At 42.4% G+C, this 21,797-nt stretch overlaps 1 protein-coding gene across 5 annotated transcripts in view; it reads left to right on the top strand.

Moving 5' to 3' along the window:
• ELMO1 (engulfment and cell motility 1) overlaps positions 1-21,797 on the top strand; it is a 395,377-nt gene that overhangs the window by 272,146 nt on the left and 101,434 nt on the right. For all 5 annotated transcript variants that reach the window (XM_075586635.1, XM_075586631.1, XM_075586632.1 and 2 more), the window contains one exon: positions 2,745-2,881. In XM_075586635.1, the coding sequence (XP_075442750.1) occupies positions 2,745-2,881 (137 nt within the window). The remainder of the gene's footprint in view (positions 1-2,744; positions 2,882-21,797) is intronic.

Genomic DNA, 21,797 nt, shown 5'->3' with positions numbered 1-21,797 from the left:
CTTTGGTAACTTTATTGCATGTCTCGAATACCTTTTGTTACATTACAAATAAGATTCACAAGATGTTTTCACAACAGTCTTGCTTTGATTGTGAATTTGTTTTTGTATTTTTTTTGTTACTGTAGCTATTAAAATTGTTCTGGACTGATACAATGTTATCTGCTTATGATTCACAATAACGTACTATCTGATGTTTATAAAGTGCATTAGTACAACCAGAGACTCAGGAAATGTGGCTTTGTGTATAAATACTCCAGGCTCACAGGTGGCATTTGTATCCTGTTAGATTCATATCTTCAACTTCATATGATATTATGCCTTATTCATTTGTTGTTTCAATGATTCTTTTTAGTAAAGGTCTTTATGATCCTGATTGGCTCTGTCTATTTCACTTTAATCTACCCATTCTTTTTGTCTTGGTTTTCCTATCTCCTTTGCCAATATGTGTAAAATAAGTTGGAAATGTAGGTTCAAAAGCCTGACTAAAGCTGTTATTGAAGATATCATACATATTCAAATAGAATACTGTACTAGTCCAGATTTGTAATACTAACAACCTAATTAAAAGAACTGCCTCAGTTGGTAGTTTTTTTGGTGCAAACCATGGTTCAAGATGCCCATCATCGAGAAATGCAAACCATACGTAATTCAAATGCGTTTCAAATACATCGGCCAGTGTGGATATTAAACTAATACATGCACAATTCTTCCGAGTCCTCAAGGTCTTACAGAGCTGGGCACTGGGTCTCTGGTGAGCACCTTAAATGCAATATCACTCATTCTACTTAAGTATGAGTTTGGCAAGAATAGAGTAGTTTTGCTGCTTTTCCAAATACTATTTCAGTCCACTTCCAAAGGTGTCTGCAACATATTTCAAAGGAAAGTAATTAATCGCTGACCCTCTAGCAGCTTAGATATTAAAAACGGTTGACAAACAAAACTGTGTGAATTCAGTTCTGAAAAGCAATTAAAATGACCCGTCGTCTATTCAGGGACCAGCTGTTCTACATGTCTGTATTCTGCCGAGTGTCACTTCCTGACTGCAGATTGCCTGTGATCATCGTATCGTGCAGTCACAGTCGTGACGTCCCATATTTTGATATACAGAGGGCAAGTAAAATGCCATGATGGGCTGTAATTGATTAAAGGGACACAAGGTGTGGAAAGTGGAATTAGAATGTTGCTGGTTGGATTTTCTGCCGGGCCAAAGGTGAAATTAGGACTATTTATAGATCTGAATTTGCAACGCCTCAGGTGTTTGAAGGATGTGAGCACTGGCTGTTTTTCTCTAATAAATCGCTTTGGAGCCAGATGGAAGACTAGCAGATTGCACCTTATTGCCTTCAGGCCTATCATATGCCTCATGTTTATTCATTTTTTTGTTGCATACTTTTGCACAATGAATTCCTGCTCTCGGGAGATTACAATTTTAAAACGGCATGCTTCCATTTGTATTAAACATATCTTACCTTTCGGGGTTTGATTGGGAAAAAATACACCGTCAGCTTCCAACTCTTAATGCCTTTTTGGTGAAAGACGCTCATTTACGTGACTATTGTGGATGATAGACTAATTGGAAACAAATGCTAAATACAATCAGCAGTTTTAGCAATGCTCTGCAATACTTCCTCCATGCTGCTGTTTTTGTGATGGAGAAATATAGAAATGAGTAGAGGTTTTAGGTGGGTATGTTGCCATTTATCGTGTACTGTGTATTCTTCATTAGGTTGCCTACAGGAATAATAATAATGAATAATGTATATTAAAATGTATTAATTGCATCTCCTGCTCCTTGGAAGGAAATGGCATCCTCTGCAGTAAGAGATGTCAGTAACTGGTTTAGAGGAACGGCAGGCCCCCCCAATCCACTCCTCGTTCCCCGGTGTAGGTGCACAACCACATGACCGGTCAAAGAATAATGTAGATCACATAAATTGCCTGTCGTCCCCCCCCTCCACCCCCGCGCCCTCCTTTTTCAACTTGGGATGGCTCCTCATTTTGAAATCTTCCTGTACTGTAGATGAAGATTTCTGAGCTTTACATTTCTGACAGTCTATTAAAATAAAGAAGTGGAGGAGTGTTATGATAGAGCATCATTGGGGTAACTGATGGGATTCTTACTTTGGCATACTAATGAAGGATTCATGCGGAATCTCATCCCCATACCAGACATTTGAGATTTTAATTCAGCTTGTACAGGGAAAACGTGGGACGTATGTGATCACTCTAATTCCAAACAATTGCATTTACTTTCCGGGCACAGGGCTATACAGCATCAATCAGCCTCAATTTATTTATAAACAATATGTGAACCAGGTCATATCCTGGTGCAGAACTCGGGAGATGTTGGCCTCCTCTATCCCACCCTCTGCCCCTATCCAGAATGGATAGAAATGTCCATGGTCTGGAAGTTGCCCTAAGCCAACATTCCCCTCACATCACCGTACAGAAATCTGTCCAATGGAAAATGCTCTCTTATTAAAACAAATACATGTGTTTGTTTTTGGACCAGGGGTTTGTCTGGTGTCGGACAAACCATGTGACCCCTAATCTGGATACTTAAGCAAAAATATGTTTTGTGGGTGCATTGCTGAATAAATGGATAGGCAACATCCATATTCTTCATTTACTTTTTTTTGCACGTTACTGTCATGTATTTGAGTTTCTGGCATCTTACAATAGGGGGATATAAGCATTCTACATTTTTAGAATTACATTTTTGCATTTTTGTTTTCTTTATTTAGCTAGTGAAACCTGCAATGATTTCCACCCAATGTTCTTCACCCACGACCGATCCTTTGAGGAATTCTTCTGCATCTGTATCCAGCTGTTGAACAAAACCTGGAAAGAAATGAGGGCAACGTCTGAAGACTTCAACAAGGTAAGAGGCATTGTTTATGAAGGCCATGCTTGCCAACCATGTTCCCCTTTTTTTTTTCCCCTCTAACATTTGCCTTGACCCAACGCAAGCTACTGAAACATGAATTGAACGTGCTCATTTGCTTCCTAAAACTCCTGATATCTTTCATATGCTAGTCTAGTATGGTAAAGATGTTGTTTTTAATTTATATGCATTTTCTAATCGGTTTCACCAACATCCCATGTACTGCAGTCTTTATACAAAACTAAATTAAACAAAACTGAGCTACAGTATGTTTATGAATCCCTTACATTATTGTTATTTGTTGAAGAAAATTTATAGTGAAAAGAAGTGATAAAAGGCGCGAACAACTTTGTAAAAAGTGAAAATAATAATAATAAGTGTTTAAATGATGAAAATAAATAGATTATCCAAATACCAGCTCAAAACCTCTCTGGTGGGACCTGTTTCACGGGTTCAAGGTTTAGCAATTTCTCAAAACATCCAGGGGGAGCATATAGGGGAATAAGAGAACAAAATACACAAATTTAAGTGCAGACGTTTCTTAAAACAAGTGTATTATATAGACTGTGTCTTGGCTCATATAGTTGCTCTACTCACAGGATTGTAGAGTTTATAAAGTCAGCTGGCAAATTGGGTTGCCACCCATGCAGGTACTGTGCACTGGACCACCTATCGAATTCTCCGTCAGCAATGTTAGCATGTAAAATGAGAGAGAAAGCTACATAGTGCGATCAAATTGGTAAACTTTATGTAATAAAAGAAGGGTAAAAAATGCGCACTTACAATGTGCCAATATAAAAAAAGCATGTATCACACAAGGTGAATTGGAGGTGTCCCGAACAGCTCACCGCCTCCCTTAGGTTGTTTGCTGGCTTCCACGGCTCTGTGTCCCAAATCGGAGCTTCCCTCTGTGCGCCCGTCTGGATCTGTGACGTCACGGCTACAGCGTTGGTTTGCTACGGGTCGCCTCCAAGCCCAAAATTGGTCCACTCAACGCATTTCGCCCAGCTACCAGGAACTGTTCTCGGCTTCGTCAGGAGTATCTGACGAAGCCCAGAACAGTTCCTAGTAGCTGGGCGAAACGCGTTGAGTGGACCAATTTTGGGCTTGGAGGCAACCCGTAGCAAACCAACCCTGCAGCCGTGACGTCACAGATCCAGACGGGCGCACAGAGGGAAGCTCCGTTTCGGGACACAGAGCCGTGGAAGCCAGCAAACAACCTAAGGGAGGCGGTGAGCTGTTCGGGACACCTCCAATTCACCTTGTGTGATACATGCTTTTTTTATATTGGCACATTGTAAGTGCGCATTTTTTACCCTTCTTTTATTACATAAAGTTTACCAATTTGATCGCACTATGTAGCTTTCTCTCTCATTTTACATGCTAACATTGCTGACGGAGAATTCGATAGGGGGTCCAGTGCACAGTACCTGCATGGGTGGCAACCCAATTTGCCAGCTGCCTTTATAAACTCTACAATCCTGTGAGTAGAGCAACTATATGAGCCAAGACACAGTCTATATAATACACTTGTTTTAAGAAACGTCTGCACTTAAATTTGTGTATTTTGTTCTCTTATTCCCCTATATGCTCCCCCTGGATGTTTTGAGAATTTGTTGAAGAAAAACATGCAATAAAAGGCAGCAAAAAGACAAGATTTAAACAATGGCTAAATTTAGAAAACAATTGGTACAAGTGAGAGAAAATATGTTTGTGGTAGCTACAATTAGATTTGTTGTACTTTGATACATTTGAGTGAACCACTGTGATGGTAGGGAGTAGCCAGGCTATACAATAAAGGTCAAGCCCATCTGGTTACCCCTTAAAACGGGGGGTCCCTGCAGCTACATAGCACCATAAATCAGGGGCCATGTATTATAACATGTGAAAGTTAAAGTGACCCCTGCTTTTCCACCTTTCATGTTCCCTTTGTCCCAGATTCATGAAACTTTCTGAGTGTAAGTTTTAGGTGTGATATTTGGGTAGAAATGCAATTATTTGGTTTGCAGGAGTTCAGGGGCCAAAGTTACCGGCAGTCCCCTAATTCTCCCCGGCGACCAGGCATGATTTGTCGGTACACGGGTTGAATTACAACGGGGCTGCCCAGTGTACCCCAGACTCCTGGTTTTCTAGCCCAGATATTCCAATCTCACAGATATGGGTCCCCCCAAGGTATATCTTATATTAAACCATATTTTTATTGTGTTGGTGCATTTACTATAAATGTCTATTCAGTCAGCCCGGGCATCGATATTGGTGCCGGGAAGTTTGGATAGACATTGGAGTGCAAAGAGTTGTCGGGGTGCTAAGTGCTGGGGCATGGCTGAGTACTGGGTCCGGAGAACAGAGACCCCCTGCCGGGAGGACACTCAGGTCTGCCACTCAGTGGAGCCTGCCCAGTAGGTGGCAATGGGTTGTCTGGGGGAAACTGCAGAATGTTGGTGCATTTCCCATTGGTCAATCTGTATGTCCTGCCCATGGGGCATCCTGAACCGGCTTGGCACGCCCCCTCCTCTGACATCAGCAAAAAGGATGAGCCCCTATTCCTATTGCCTTGTGGGAAGGAATACTGATTAGTCGCTCTTCCTACTTCCATGCTGAACATAGCTTAGCGGAAGGTATGTAAGGAGATGCCCCAGTCAGAGAACCAGACCACCTAGTGACGTGTCGATGAAGCTAGGGCGGGGCTTATCAAAGTTGCTCTGTCATGAATAGCAGAGCAACTGGCTTTGTTTTGAAGCCAGGAAAATCTGTCCTGCAGAGACTAGCCTCAGGACCAAGTTCTGAGAATAGAACGTAGCGGTCGCGGCTAGGATCTTTAGCTGAAAAGAGGACCAGGAAGCCCGGGTGTATAGCCCGGTCAGGGTAAGCCTTCCGAAGCAGGCAACCTGCACCTATTTGAGCCTAGATTTCACCCCCAGTAAGTGTGATTTTCGTCTGTATTTTGTGTATTCATTGTGTGTACGCGGGTTTACCCGAAGAAACTTCATTTTTTTTCTACTACCTTGTATTGACTAGTGAATTTGTAAAAAGTCCTGGTCTCTCTTGACAACCACCATTAGAGATTTTCATAGATCAAACTACTATGGTGTACAGTATATAGATTTCTTCAAGTGTACTGTATTACTGATGAATATGGATGGAGATACTGGAAACTCTGTAGGCAGTTTTCTAGTGGAGTGGTGAAAAGATTACCATAAATAAGCAGGTGCTAAGTATGCTAGGAGTTGGCATTGAGTGATTGATTGTTGACCTTTTGTCCTGATGCTAAATTTGTCATCTATGTATTGAGGTATATCAGGGGTTTATGTTTTTATTTTAGAAACTCCTCCTCTAGGCTGGTCGTAATGAGGTGGCACATCATGCTGCTATGTGTTTGTCCACAGTGATGCCCATTATTTGCAGACGTTTTCTATCACAAAAAGAGAAGTAGTTGTTAGTGAAAGTAAACGATTTGATCCCGATCCACAAAAGGGTGCTATGCTTTAGCATGCCTTCACTCCCATTCATGTGAGTGGGAATAAAGGCGTGCTGAATCTTAGCACCCTAATTTGGATCTGGGACAGAGTTTAGGGATTTTTTTGTGTGTCTATCCAAACAAATTAAATGACCACAGTCGCACTCACTAGTAGTATGACCTGAATAATGGGGGTATTGGCCAGAAGAAGTGACAGGGATTCCCCGGCTGCCGGCATATCATAAAAGTAGACAATTATGACACAGCAAAAGTCCCAACCTATCTGTAGCTTCAATATATATATAAAAGCGAGAGGTCCCCTGGAGACTAATTTTTGGAGCACCCCCTCCCCCCGATTTCACCTTAGGGGGTGAGTGCCTGCTTGAGGAGAGCGCGGGTGGCTGTGCTATCAGTAGTGCTTGGGCAGTAGCCATTTTGTCGTGGAGCCTCCCGGAGCGCTGCTGAATCAGGTGAGTCTACCCCTGCTCCCAGGCCGCAGGAAGGGTCCTCCGTTGAGTTGGGGATTTCTGCGGGAGTGACCAGCGGAGGACGAAAGAGAGGGCTGCAGGACCACCGGCTCGAGCGTCGACCAGTCCCCTGTGCCTTACCCCTGTAATAATAAAATGGCCGCCGGGACCGCGCAGGCCACATAGGAAGCCACGGGAGAGAGCAGAGCTACAGGGCTCCTGTAGTGGCCGTAATGTGGGCCAAAGCAGACGGGGGAATAGGGGAAGAACTCAGAGAGGATACACAATGCCCCACTGTCTAACACTGTGCAGGGAAACCCCTAGCCCCTGAAAACAGTAACAGGGTCATCAAACGACACTGTACACCCCCCACATACTCTACTGCCCCTGCCTACTGCCCCTGACATAGGGAGGTATTGGGTGCATGAACTACAGCAGCACTCTGAAACTCAGAAGCACACATATTATAATATAAAGAAAGAAAACAGCCTGACACCATCTAGGGCGCTGCTGAAATAAATAAGTGCCTATACTTGCCTGCCCCCACTAGGCAATATCCACATAGCAGCTAAAAATCCAACTGCAGCAAACAGACACAGCAATACTGAATGATTGTATATTAAAAATGTTCTAATTGTTCTACCTGGGAGACTTCCGATGATGTCAAAGGGCATGGATCAGTGGGAGAGCTTCTACGACCATCCGAAATAAAACGATTAAGAAGCCCACGGCACAGAAGTTTACTATGTTCTTTGGGGGAACACAGCAAATGGCCGAAAGTAAAGAAAATAATGCCCGCGCTGACTCTGCAGCGAGTGCGGCAACAGACCAAGACCTTGAGGAAGAGGGAGCGGTTACAAGGTCCTACCTTGCCTTGCTGTTCTTGAGTATGCAACAGTCCCTAAAGACATTTTTTTAGGCCAATCTGAATGAGACAATTGAAGAGTTTAAAGAAGAGATCTCAGTTCTCTCCCAAAGAACCACAGATTTGGAGACCAAAATGGATGAGGCCTTGCAAATGCAGGCGAATGCTGACAACAAAATAATACAACTAAAACATGAAGTTCAGCTCCTCAAAGAAGGTCAAGAGGACCATGAAAATAGGGAAAGAAGACAACATATCAGAATTAGAAACATACCTGAGAGGGTCTCTGTGGAAGAATGCAGTTAATTTCTTGTCAGACTCTTCTCTACAATCGACCCAACCTTAGAAGAATGAGATTTAGAAATGGATCGGGTTCACTGAGCATCAGGACCCAGATCAGAAGACCCTAAAAGGGCAAGAGATGTGATAGTGAGATTCCACCATTACACTACAAAAGAAAAGATTGTTAACTGCTGCAGAATAAAGGGTGACATCACCTTTGAGGACTCTACCTTATAAATTTTCAATGATCTTTCAAGGATTACCGTGGTGCGTCAACGAGAATTAAAACAACTAACCTCACTCCTGAGAGAAAAAGGAATTGAGTATAGGTGAGTTTTCCCGTTCAAACTCTCAGTGATAAGGAACGGAGAACAGATCGCCCTCCGGTATCCCAAGGAAACAGAGAATTTTATGCAAGCAGCCGGCATATCACCATGTCAAGCCACCAGCGAACCACAAGACAGCCTAAACCACAAAGAGTGAATCGCCAGGGGGGACCCCCCCGTGCATCAAAAAGACTGGCTGGCCATAACCAGAACCAACAAAGACCAGTCAAGGGAATCCTCTAAGACCAACTTCGTGCCACCCAAAATCAAGACTATGGAAACAAATCTCCACCTTTTGCACTTCTGACCTTCCTTGGCCATAAAATAGTATCTACTGAGCTCTTGAACAAAGCTGGTGCATGAACGTCACAAGCCATATGCCTGGAAAATCTATGTTTAGGCTTGTAGTGCAGAGGTTAAGTTGAGAAGGGCTTAATTAGTCTGACCCCAGGTGCATAATCAAGGTGTTAAAACCCCAGGCTGTACACACATGCAGGAGAGCTGGTGAGGAGACAGGACTGAAAGTGCTGAAGAGATTATTGCTGTAAGGTCTGTGGTGAAAAGTACATGTGTGATGAACTGTCTGTCTCCTGCATACTAAAGAGAAGCTATTTTGTTCTGTCTGCTAAAAATAAGCTATTTTGTTTTGTCTGATGAAGAAGAAGCTATTTTCCTTTGTTTGCTGATGAGAAGCTATTTGTTTTTGGTGTGCTGTATGTTTTAAGGCTCAAATAAATAAGCCTTATCCAAAGAACCCGCGTGTGTGGTTGCATGTACCCTGCAACAGCTGGCCATAAAATCACAAAATCAGATAGACTATCCCTGCAGTTTGGGGCCTAGGGAAATCTGCCCCATGCTCAACATGACCGGTGGTTTTCAAGTTTTCAGGATTTTTAAGCTACTCAGGCTTCTAGGTTTATGGGATGTCAGTCTTCATCTCACAGCTAAACTTGTCGACTTACCCGCAGAAATGTTTTCATATTCTATTAAGCTCATAGTAGCGAGAAACTACAAACTGTTTACTAGGTAAAAGATAGAAACAAGTTCAAGTTCTAGAAAATACGGACAAGTCGTGTTCCCAGTTTTTCACAAAACTTCTTTCATAGATATGTTAAGAATATCTTGTTTAGTTATAACAGCAAGTTATAAAGGTTCTCAGGTTATATTTATTTTTTCTGCCTGTCCTCTTTGTTCCCCACTAAAAACTCATTACTATATAAGGTTTATAAGAAACTTAATTCGGTGGAGACCCATCGGGATCATATAGAGGCAGAGGTATGCAAGTTATTCTGTCCAGTTATGAGTGCAAATGTTATTTAAAATCAGCTAATGACACCCCTTCCCCCGTAGTTATTTGTGATATCTACTTCACCATGCCACCCCCTCATTCCCCCCTCCCCCCTCCTTCACACCTCCCCCCCTTCAACTTCCTCCCCCCACCCCCCTTTTTTTTTTTTGCTTTTCCCAGCCCCAGAAGAAACAAATGTGACATTTTAAAAAATTCTATGTACCAAAAAAAAAAATACAAATATGCTGAGCTATTATTTTAACATTAGGCTTTCAAATGCTAAACAACAACTAGATAGCAATTTGTCTTCAATTATGTTTGTGAATATTCAACCGAACTGTTTGAATCAATTTTATATGTGTTATCTATGTCAACGTCTCTTCCCTCCCCCAACCTGCTAAGCTGATTCCAATGGTAAAAATGTTTATAATGATTAAAATCAACTAGAAAACGAACTGTTAAACAATTGTGCTGACATATCCAATTGAACTATTGGAAATGAACCTTATATGTGTCACCAATTTCCATTTACATTTTAGTGACTCATCTCTATTTTTCATTCCCCTCCACCCTCCTCCACCAATAAAAATACCATACGAGGAGTCATCGTCTCTATGGCCACCCATAAGAAGAAAACCAGACTAAAATTGAGTAAAGATCTAACTGAAAAGATCTGTAGCCTAGAACAAGAACATAAAGCAAGACCATCAAAGGTTCTATATAAAGCTTTGACTGAAGCAAGAATAGAATTTTAAAAAAAATACAACTAGAAGAGGTCGAAAAAGCACTAAACTGGACTAGACAGCAATATTATGACCAAGGGAACAAGGCAGACAGATTATTAGCTAGAAAACTGAGAAGTATAAAAACCAAAACACAAATTCCTGCTATTAGATGTAGCAACAAAGCGATAACCTATGACGAACAGGAGATCGCACATGAATTTTCTAGTTTTTACACAATCCTATATACTTTAAAATGGTCAGAGGGTGTTCCATCACTGTCAAACTCAGAAGCTATAACAAATTTCCTTCAATCCTGCAATCTCCCAAAACTAACCATAGCCGAACAAATGAGCCTAAATGGGAAAATCACACAGATAGAACTAACTAGCGCAGTCAAAAATCTCAAACATGCTAAATAACCAGGACCAGAGGGAATTTCTAATAATTACAACAAAAATTCCTCCCAACAATCTAACCATACAGTATCTCTTAGAGATGTTTAATTTGCTTATGGAAGGGAAACCAATCCCAACGACAATGACTACAGCTAACCTAGCCATTATACATAAACCAGGTTGTGACCCTCTTCAATGCAGCAGTTACAGACCTATCTCACTCCTAAATTTAGACATTAAGCTTTACAGTAAAATCTTGGCCAACAGGCTAAACCCTTTCCTACCTAGGTTAATACACATAGATCAGGTGGGCTTTGTCTCTGGCAGACATGCCTTTGATAACACAAGGAAAGTTATAGACATAATAGAAGACACTCAAATAACTAAGACCAAGGCTATTCTGCTGAGCCTGGATGCAGAAAAGGCATTTGATCGAATCGACTGGAGGTTTTTGGATAGCATGATTAAGTCATTTGGCTTCGTAGGCCCTTTTTTAGAAGGAGTCAGGGCCCTATATCAGTCACTTAGAGCACTGGTCAAACTGCCAGGGACCAAATTAGAAACTATAGAGATCAAAAATGGAACAAGACAGGGATGCCCCTTGTCTCCTTTCCTCTTCGCCCTTTCAATGGAACCCCTAGCATCCAAAATCAGATCAAACTCAGATATTCAAGGGATAAAGATAGGACAAAGAAATAATCAAATCTCATTATTTGCGGACGATGTTATCCAGACCCTGGCCAACCCTCTAGTTTTGCTTGCAAACCTACAGAAATTATTGTTAAAATTCGGTGAACTATCAGGTTATAATTAACAACGACAAGTCAGAGGCCCTAAATATCTCCCTCCCAGATTACGAAATTAGGCTCCTACAAAGAAAATGTAAGTATAAAATGGCGAATCTCCCATATCAAATACCTAGGGGTAAACAACACTAAAGAATACGATAAATTGTACCAATGCAACTAACACGGGGTAGAGGGACCCAGGACACGGGGCGAAGAGTAGAGCGGGCGAGGCCACAGAAGCAAGCAAGCCAATGGGTCATGTGGGGGCGTGGCCAGGCCACGGAGCAATCTGATTGGCCAGAGGCTGAGTGACAGACCGACGGACCAATCAGATTGCCCATCAGAACAGCAACATACAACGTTTTCAATTATTTGGATATAGATAGATTAGCCTGCAATAAATCTGATCAATTTATCTACTATTGGAGTTGCCTGGATACTTTTTCCTTCTTAAATTAGATGTTGGATTCCTTTGGCTGTGCTCTATCGACACCTGCTGCTCTCTTGTGGATTTAGTAGTTGCAATTGTATCTTTAACTAGTTTTGAGTTTCTTGCCATTTTGCAAAGACCCCCATCATGTATGAAGTTATACATTACCTTTTTATTATTGTTGAAAAAAGGTATTTCCTACAAGTCTCCTTTCTTAGCCTCTGCTTAGGCGCAAGACAAATGCCATTGTACAGTTGTTGACATAGTTAGTGTAATTTTTCCATTGTTTTTATGATTATATGAGCTGTGTTGTTCCCTTTTTTTCTCGAAAATGATTTATGAGATAGGGTGATAAAATGTGTTGCTGAATGAGTGTGTGCTTCGGGAGTATTTCCCCTTGAGTTCTTTAATGCATGTTTCCCTTATATTTTGAAAAAGCATCTCTACACATTTTTGCAGTCCTCCTAAGCTTCCATGGAACAGAAGGTTTAAGGGCCTTATTCAGTAGTGCAAAGCAGAGGATTGCAGGGCGATTGTCCGAAAATGCCAACAACTTGAATGGCATTTTTTGTTTGATCTTGGTGTTGGCGTTTCAGACTTTATTGAATAAGGCTCCTAATCAGGGAAAGTGTCTCTTATAATTACTGTTGCCAAGCTAGATGATGACAGATGAAGCTTTCATTCCAGTCTAATGATGTCACTGCCCCCACTGGGGAAGGAGAACCGATAAACAGTGAGGAGGAGACACATTGGATTCTGGGAAAGGAACCAGCAAACACATTGTCTGCCTAACAATTCTCAAACGTTAACATGTTGAGTTAGTATATTTGAGGTTATTTTTATTTTAACAACTTTGTGTTACCTGCCTTTCATATGATGTGTTTAGCATGAAGGTTTTTTTTGTTGGATAGATTGCACCTTAAACTTTGTGGGTAGCTGTGCACAACAGTATTTTTTTTTCTTACCTAGTGCTCTAACACACAAAAGCTATTGCTTTGTTGACATTATTTCCGTGAGATTTGCACTATAAATGTGCTTACATATGTAGATTGGAGGAATATACATTTGATTTGTGTCTGAATATTTCCCAGGTGGGATTTTTTTCTATCGTGTTCATATCAATAACCACTTCAGCTCTTGATATAATAGATGCCTGCATTAGAACCCTGCTGCACACACTCTCTTGATAAATTTGTTTGAATAGCTGATACATAAATAAATAATTAAATAGTGATATGGATACATTTATCATTAAATCCTCCAATGCTTGTGTTTAAACAAGCCTCAGCTAAGGGTGCTCAAAAACCTATGTGGTAGGTACAATGTCAAATGTATATGTACAATAATAATCAATTCCACATTTCATATACACAAAATATATAAATAAAAACAATAGAGATAAAAGTCCAATCTTGAGGGTGCTGCTATCTTCAACAGGAGGCAACCCAGGCGTTCCACAGAAACTATATAAAGATAGGAAAGAAGAGAAGCGCACATCTCATAGTGTAGTGCTAGCTTTACTAGGCACAAAGAATAAAAAAGCACTTACAAAATATCTGTGCATAAGGAGCAGAAATGATTAGGGGTCTCTGTAGTCCAGGAACAGTTTGGGCAGGGATTCACTTGGTCCTGTTGGTGCGTCCGCCCGACTGGTCCGTCTGGTAGCACCTCTCTGTTCTCCCGGTGCATGACACCAACAGACGCACTTTTATATGAATGTACTGAGTGCCATTTGTTATGAAGATGAAAAGAAGGCAACACAATTTATTCCATCATTGCCTGATGTGCCAGCAATGCATTGTTACACAAAAGCAACACTTTCCCCTTTGGCAGCAAAGTGGTTAACAGTTTAAATCATTTTTTTTTTTTTTTTTTGCTGTAACTCGAAGCGAATGTTGCTGCCAAAAATATCCATTTGCTTTTCAGCTCTCATTTATTTATTTATTTTCATGCAGAAGGGAAGTAGGCGCAGCAGAGGACTGCTCTATTTATATTCAGATTCATAAAGCTCTAGGTACTAGGAAATAGGCATCACAAAAAAAAAAGCCCATCTCAGTGACAAACTATAATGGAATGCAAATCACATCTAATATAAGATGAAAGACAGTATAACGCCGGTATTACGGATTCCATACACCTTCACAAATGTTCCCTTGGGTTATTCCCTGAATGTGTATTCATGTCATGTGTATTTTTTTTTAAATGTAAGGTTGTGCGTGTGATTTTTGTGTATAAAGCTGGTGGTGCGCGTTATAAAAGATTCAGGATCTTCGTAGAATGCACATGTTTTCAATTAAACCTTTTCTCGATAACGTGATTGAGAGAACCGGGTCGCTGGAAGAGGTAACTTTTCGGTTGACATGTGAATCTCTCGTGTCAGAAGCAGATTATTCTATCAGCTTCTGTCACATACGTTTGCACCTCGGGGGCCCTTATGGCGTTCCCTGAACATCACAAGGGCCAACACACTAGAGTCGATTATGATGTTCATTGAACGTCATACAGATTTTGCTCGTCCACTGGGGGAGATCGCGATCACTGCTCCATCGGAGCAGTAGACGCAATCAGAATGGAAGTGGAGATGCTCCTCTTCAATTCATATCACTAGTGGCCGAGCTTAACTACGTGATCACTGCCTCAAGTGATGACATTGTCATGATTTCTGAGAACTGGCAGTACTCAGGTGCTGTCAGTCTTCCTGCATCGAAATAGCTAATGCGGATGAAAAAATTATTTTGTGATTTTAAATAAATCCTTCCTGTTTAGACCTGTAAACTCTCACTGATTTGGAGTTGGTCTCACTCTTTTCCTCCATTCTCTCCCTCTCCCTTCCATCCATTCTCTCCCTCCCCCTTCCATCCATTCTCTCCTCCCCCCTTCCCTCCATTCTCTCCTTCCCTCCATTCTCTCCTTCCCTCCATTCTCTCCTTCCCTCCTCCCCCCTTCCCTCCATTCTCTCCTTCCCCTCATCCATCCATCCATCCTCTCTCCGCTCATCCAATACTCTCTCTCTCCCCATTCTGTGTCTGCCTCTCTCTAGTGTAGATAAATGTATGCTATTGTCTGCTGGTTCAAAAAAATTTAATATAGTGGGGGTTTTCCCCCCAATTTTTTTTTATTAAATCGATGGCGTCTTAGAATCGAGGAAATAGGGTAGTTGAATACTTCAGTGCTAGTATTCTCATGAATAAGGGTCATCTAGTTAAACCCTTTGGCCAAAGCGTTATAATCCTGCAGCCACTTCACAGCATGATCAGTAAGCAGGTCCTAACACTCCCTGTGAAAATTCTCATTTACCTCTGCAGGAGGGAGAATGGCCTCAGTGGACAGGAACATGAAAAAACCTGCTTCTTACAAAATTGGGTGGGGTGAGCTTAAATGTCAAATAATATGGTATTCATCTTTAGTATTGATGTATCGTCATATATTGGAGTGTGGCAGTGCTCGTTTGGTTAGCACAGAAGCAGTTAACATTTTTAACTTGTCTTCTTTTCTTCATTAACTTGTAATTAGAATTGCTATTTAATACCATTAGCTCCTGATTTTATTTTATTATGTCACGCAGTGTATAGCAGACTTTTTATTCTTGTGAGCAATTTTGAGCTAACTGTGGGAGTCTTGTTCTCTCAAAGCATGACTGACAATCAATTCTATCGTTCTCTTCTCCCTTCCAGTGTTCATAATTTTAAGTCACCTAGTACCTCTGCACACCCATCATAACGGCTGTCACAAGCCCTGCAGTTGCATTCAACTCACTTAAATGTTCCTGCTCTACATTTCGGCTTTTTACAATTCAAGAGGTTTTAATCTAAAATTAGTCGCCCGGGAAATAATTTGCCTGACTAACACGTCAAAGTAAACATTCTCGCTGGTTAGATCCCATGTAAAAATACCATGCCTTCACAATGGGACACCCACTATTGTTTTCTTATGGGGAAAGCAACTCGGTGAGATGTTATAGTTGGAAAAAACGAATGTAGATAATTAGCAGGCAAGGACTAATCCGGACTACAGAATTCAAACTTGTAAACCATATCAAGTATACAGTCACACTTACAATGCTTTGAATTTGAATTCTGTCATGATTGTTGGGCTCAGTTGTTACAGAATGGGACAAAATATGGTAAACGCTATGTTAATTTTTGTATATTATGATCACTCACTAGAGCCCTAATGCCGTGTTGATCAACCAGGGTACCTGGAAACTCGGGTGTGCCACAAACGCAGCCAAGGGGGCCAGAAACCCCAAGGGAAAAGCTCCGCTGGCTGCTCATTTTTTTTGCAAAACTCATAATCACGAGGGTGTGAAAGAGTTGGGTTTGGGATTTGGGGCCAAGAATTGCCCAACAGTTGTTTTGGACAAGATAGAATATGGACCTTTGTCTCTCCAGATAATGCTTCGGGAATGGCTAGTTGTAGTGGTATTTTAATTTAATTTTGTTACATCTGATGTACTTTTTGTAGCCAAATCACAACCTTAATCTTGCAGAGTGCCCATCTCAATCTTTTCCTACCATGCACAAGAAACGGCAAAGGGAACATTTTCTGACTGGCTTCATTTCCTGGCTCCTTTTGCTTAGGGAACTGGAGTGGGATACTACAACTAATCGCGCGTGTGTGTGTGTGTGTGTGTGTGTGTGTGTGTGTGTGTGTGTGTGTGTGTGTGTGTGTGTGTGTGTGTGTGTGTGTGTCATTTACCAAATGCAGTCCACACACATGTACAAGTTCACAGTATCAGTTTAAATAATCCAAATGTGTTCTGTATGTGTTTCTCAGTACTGAACATGATCCGTGTAACACTTTGCAAAACTACAGTATGTAAATAACAATGTAACACATTTAATGATCAATCAACTCCAGCCTTGCTTTTAGTATATTGAAGCTATTAGTATATATTTAGCTGTAGAGCGACACATGCAATACTTTAAAGCATGTGTGTTTTTTTCACAACTTGGACTGTAAATTAACTTTTCTTGGTTGTACATCATGTAGATTGACTTTGCAAAAGGAGAAGGCATTTACAAAATGCCAGACTCCGACGGAAAGACACAGGTGGGGGGGCTGCTGTGCTTGAAGATGTATTTGAAACCTCACGCTGGGGAAATTATTGGATTCATAGAGGCTGCTGTAGAACTCGCCATAACAGATGTCCCAGAGTGCAGTGCTTCTGACTCTATGCTCCGTAATTCTGTGTTTAAGCAGTTGGTAATAATAATAACATAATCCTACTGAACGTCTCATCTCCCCGTATTTTTTTTTTATTCCTAGCCCTCTGATATATGTTTGCGGAACAGAGTATAATCAGAGGTGCGTGGCATATTGCTTTTTATTGCTTGACTTGCTGCTGATGAAAAATGTCAGTAGCCATAATAGCAGATTTCCAATCACTGAACCCGCTCTGTTATAAATTCATAGGATTCATATGAGCAGTTTGTAGACCGCAGAACCTATTATGGATATCTGAAAGGTTGTGTTTCTGTTGGGATGAGGTTATTAGTATGTACATGCAGCTTAAGAGAGGGAAATTAAGTTCATCTTCATTTATACCTCTTTATCGCTGAGTGGGCTTGCAGAAGTGAATGCGGGTGAAGCGTTTTCCTGCCAGAGCTCTCCGCAATACATTCCTTTGAATTGCAATAAATGAAAGCACTCAGCCACGCAACACCTTCGTACCATGTTGAGCACTTGTTTCAAAATGACGCCGTTTCAAATTTACCTGCGAAAACGTAACATTATTTAGACAACTGAAAATACAGTACATATACAGTATTAATTACTCAAATCTCACTAATCAAAGACATTTTCAATGATGAAAGATTTAAAGTGACCTAAGCTTTGATGTAATGTAGATCTGAAAAATGTGAAATCCCCTCGCACAGCAATAGGGCTGCTTGGATCTCGGCAGGCAGAAGGATACATTTGGCGTGTTCAGGAGACCACGCCAGTCGGTAGAGGGAGCTGGATCCAGCAGGTAGTGTCTCAGAGCCAGTGACTTTGAGACTAGGCCTAGTATATTTTCCCCCTTAGTCCCCAGCAAGGCCCCGACTCACAGTAGCTTGTAGTTGCTGCAGAGAAGGCCCCTAAGATAGGGGCGCTTCCCCCTTGTACTATCTAGTGTCAGGGACACAGTGAGAACACCGCAAGGTGATTGCGGTCTGTTGTCTGGGACCAGACCATCTCCATTGTAAGAGACTCTGTATGGTGATATTATCCATGCCAGAATTCACCCCACGTGGAGGTTGACGCCATCGTGGACGATGTCGCTGGATTGGCGAATCCCTGTTGCTATGTCGACCGCACTGGAGTACTCGGCAGGTACCTCCACTAAGTGCACCAACACTCCACGGGATAGCGTTATCTCCTACACTTTGGGTGGGCCCTGACATTGGGGGTTTTCAGGGTATTTGTGTCAAGCACCCTATGTACTTTGGGGGACACTCACTGGTGGTATCAGGTTGAGGCATTATTATACTGTGGGGTACAGGGTACTGTGGTTTACATTCAGTAAAGCTTGTTCTTATATACCTGCCTGTGTGTATTATTGTTATTGGTCCTTTAAGGGGCCTATCCCAACACGTTGGGATCCCTTACAGGTGGAGGCGCTGCACTGAGACGAACCAGAAACACCCCAGGCTCCCAGTGGCGGAGGCTCAGGCCTCCTTGTTGCCAACAGGTAATAGCAGCATTGGTAGTTCCTTCCCTGGTACGGGGGAACAAGGACTACATATATACAATATATATGCTATATATATATATATATATATATATATATATATATATATATATATATATATATATATACGGGGGAACAAGGCCTACATATAAACAATATATATATATATATATATATATATATATATATATATATATATATATATATGAAAAAATGTAAAAGACAGCGCCTTACTAAGGCAACACCCAAATTGCTGCAACTAGTGGTTAGGAACAAGTGATTGTAAAATAACCTCAATGTATTAATAAAAAATGTGCCAAAAAGAATGTTTAAAAATCATGAAAAAAGTGTGTGTGTGAAAAAATGAAAAAAGATGGTAAAACAGTTGTGTGATCACAAAAAACAATGTGATAACATATGGAACAAGAAAAAAATGTAAATTAAAATGAAATAAAAATAGAAAAAATAAATAAAAAAATATAGAAAAATTAATTAAACACCATAAAATTTGAATCAATACTTAAGTCCATATGCGTCCATGTGTGTGACAAATAAAAGGTACGGGCAGCTTCTTCTTGGGCTCACCAACCTCCCAACGAACCTAATAGAAAAGATAAAGAAAAAGCGCCCGATCCTTGTATAAAATCAGATAAATAAGGTTTAATAATCCCTGGACAGACAAATGCACACTCACACTTTGTCAGTAAAATATAGGCATGTTATGGGACCAGCCCATGCACCAGATGAACGTGAGAATTCACAGCTGTCCTCCGTTTGAATGCGGTGGAAGTAACTGCAAATAGATGGTGCTGCTGCTGTAGTCACCGAAGAGGGCTTTAACCTTTCAAACCGGAACACCTCTGTTTAGTGCGGCCACCATTTGCCTCTCACAACTCAGGGACCAGGGAAATCCTTCACTGACGTCCTCACTCTGGCGTCTTGACTGCTCAACCACCGTAGTTCCTATGCCACGTGACCCTACGCGTTTCATCCGTCTCAGCGGATTTCACCCTGGGCAATACTAGGGTAAATGTGTGTGATAATTTTAAACTAACGCTAGTCACTATAAAATGTGAATGACATATGCACGAAAATAAAAACAATGCATAAAAAATAAATATATACAGGTAAACCCCATTATAGCGCGATCCTCGGGGTCCACCCTGAGGCCACCGCGTTAGTAACGGGTCGCGCTAATTTAAAAAAAAAAGAAATGGCCGCCGCGCCTGATCGGGAGGGAATGAGGAGGGAAGGAAGAGGTGGCCGGAAGCCCTACACCAGGGCTGCACAACATGCGGCCCGCCAGGGCACCACGTGCGGCCCACGACGGACCCCCTTCAACCCCCCTTCCCTGGTAGGGAAAGGACGCGTTCCAGTAGGAGCGCGCGCTCTCACCTAACCTAACCTCCTCCCTCCTCCAGCACGGGGACGCGCTCTAGCAGTGTGGCGTGACCCGGAAGTTCCGGGTCTGCTGCTAGAACGCGCATCCCTCGCGCTTCCCTGCCGCAGCTAACGTTGTACGCGGGGCGGCGTCATCTGGGTGAGCCGGCTGCTGATTGGTCTCTCGGGTGCGTGACGCAGCGAAAGAGACAGACAGTGGGGAGGGTGATCTCGCTGTCGCTGTCATCATAGCCGGTTGTGTCTCGCGGCCTGGGTGGTTGGTGAAGCTTCAGCAGGAGCCGCAGCAAAGAGGGAGCGCGAGGTGAGGGAGGACATGCGCGAGGCTTAAGCAGGGGCTGCTGACATGGGAAGGGAGCTGCGGGGCTGCTGACATGGGAAGGGGGCTGCTGACATGGGAAGGGGGCTGCGGGCCTGCTGACATGGGAGGAGGGGGGTGGGGGGCTGCTGACATGGGAGGAGGGGGGTGGGGGGCTGCTGACATATGGGGGGGACTGCTGAAATGGAATGGGCTGGGGGGGCCGACTCTCTTTTCTCTGTGAGGGGGGAGAGTGTTGTGAGTTGCAGGGGGGGTGGGGGAAAGTGGTGTGAGTTGCAGGGGGGGTGGGGGGAGAGTGTGTGCAGTGTGCTGTGAGCAGTGTGCAGTGTAGAGTGTGTGCAGTGGTGCAGTGAGAGTGAGTGCTGGGAGTGTGTGCAGTGTGCTGTGAGCAGTGTGCTGGGAGCAGTGTGCAGTGTAGAGTGTGTGCAGTGGTGCAGTGAGAGTGAGTGCTGGGAGTGTGCAGTGTGCTGTGAGCAGTGTAGAGTGTGAGCAGTGTAGAGTGTGAGCAGTGTAGAGTGTGAGCAGTGTAGAGTGTGAGCAGTGTAGAGTGTGAGCAGTGTAGAGTGTGAGCAGTGTAGAGTGTGAGCAGTGTAGAGTGTGAGCAGTGTAGAGTGTGAGCAGTGTAGAGTGTGTGCAGTGTAGAGTGTGTGTTGGGAGTGTGTGAGCAGTGTAGAGTGTGTGCAGTGTAGAGTGTGTGCTGGGAGTGTGTGCAGTGTGCAAAAAAAAACAGGAGCCACGTGAAAACCGCGTTATAACCGATTCGCGGTATAACGGGGCGCGCTATAACGGGGTTTACTTGTATATATATATATATAGAATAAAAAATATATTAAAAAATAATAATAAAACGACCAATCGATGAGTGTCCAATTAGTCCCAAAGTATAGTCCACCCCGGTTTTGCAGCCCGATATTGGGATCACCAATCCCTGTAGATACCTAAAAAGAAAAGAAAACACAGGCGCACACCTAGAGTATTACTATTAAAAACAATTTTTATGGGACATAAAATTCAGACAAACGCCCACTCACAAAGGTAACAAGAAATTAAGCATGTATGAGATTATACTCAATCACCAATCGCCAACTGTGCGGTCCTTTTCACTGCATCTCTGGAACCCAGTGTTCTCCGACGTTGCTTCTCCACACTCTGCATAAGCGGAACCTAGTGCTTCTGCACCCGGAAGTGATCTCCTCCGGATACCAGAAGTTCAAACGTTCGTGCTGAAAATGCTGTTTCTTGTTTGCTGGGACCTTAGACACTCATACACAGCTTCTCGACACAATTTAGCACCGCCCTACGCGTTTCGTCATAACAGGATGACTTCATCAGGGGTAAACTATTGGGTATAACCGCCCAGTATATATAGGGGGAGAAACGCTAATTAATTAGCCCTGCACACATGATATGTATCTTTAACAATTAAACATACTGCATTCAATATGGATGAGAACCCATTGTGAGACTAGTTGTTAATTAAAACCATACATCAAGTCATAA

The sequence above is a fragment of the Ascaphus truei genome, chromosome 2 (genome assembly GCF_040206685.1).
Source record: "Ascaphus truei isolate aAscTru1 chromosome 2, aAscTru1.hap1, whole genome shotgun sequence".
Classification (NCBI taxonomy): Eukaryota; Metazoa; Chordata; class Amphibia; order Anura; family Ascaphidae; genus Ascaphus; species Ascaphus truei.
The sequence above is the reverse complement of the archived record's forward strand: the minus strand, read 5'-3'. Positions and strand labels throughout refer to the sequence as shown.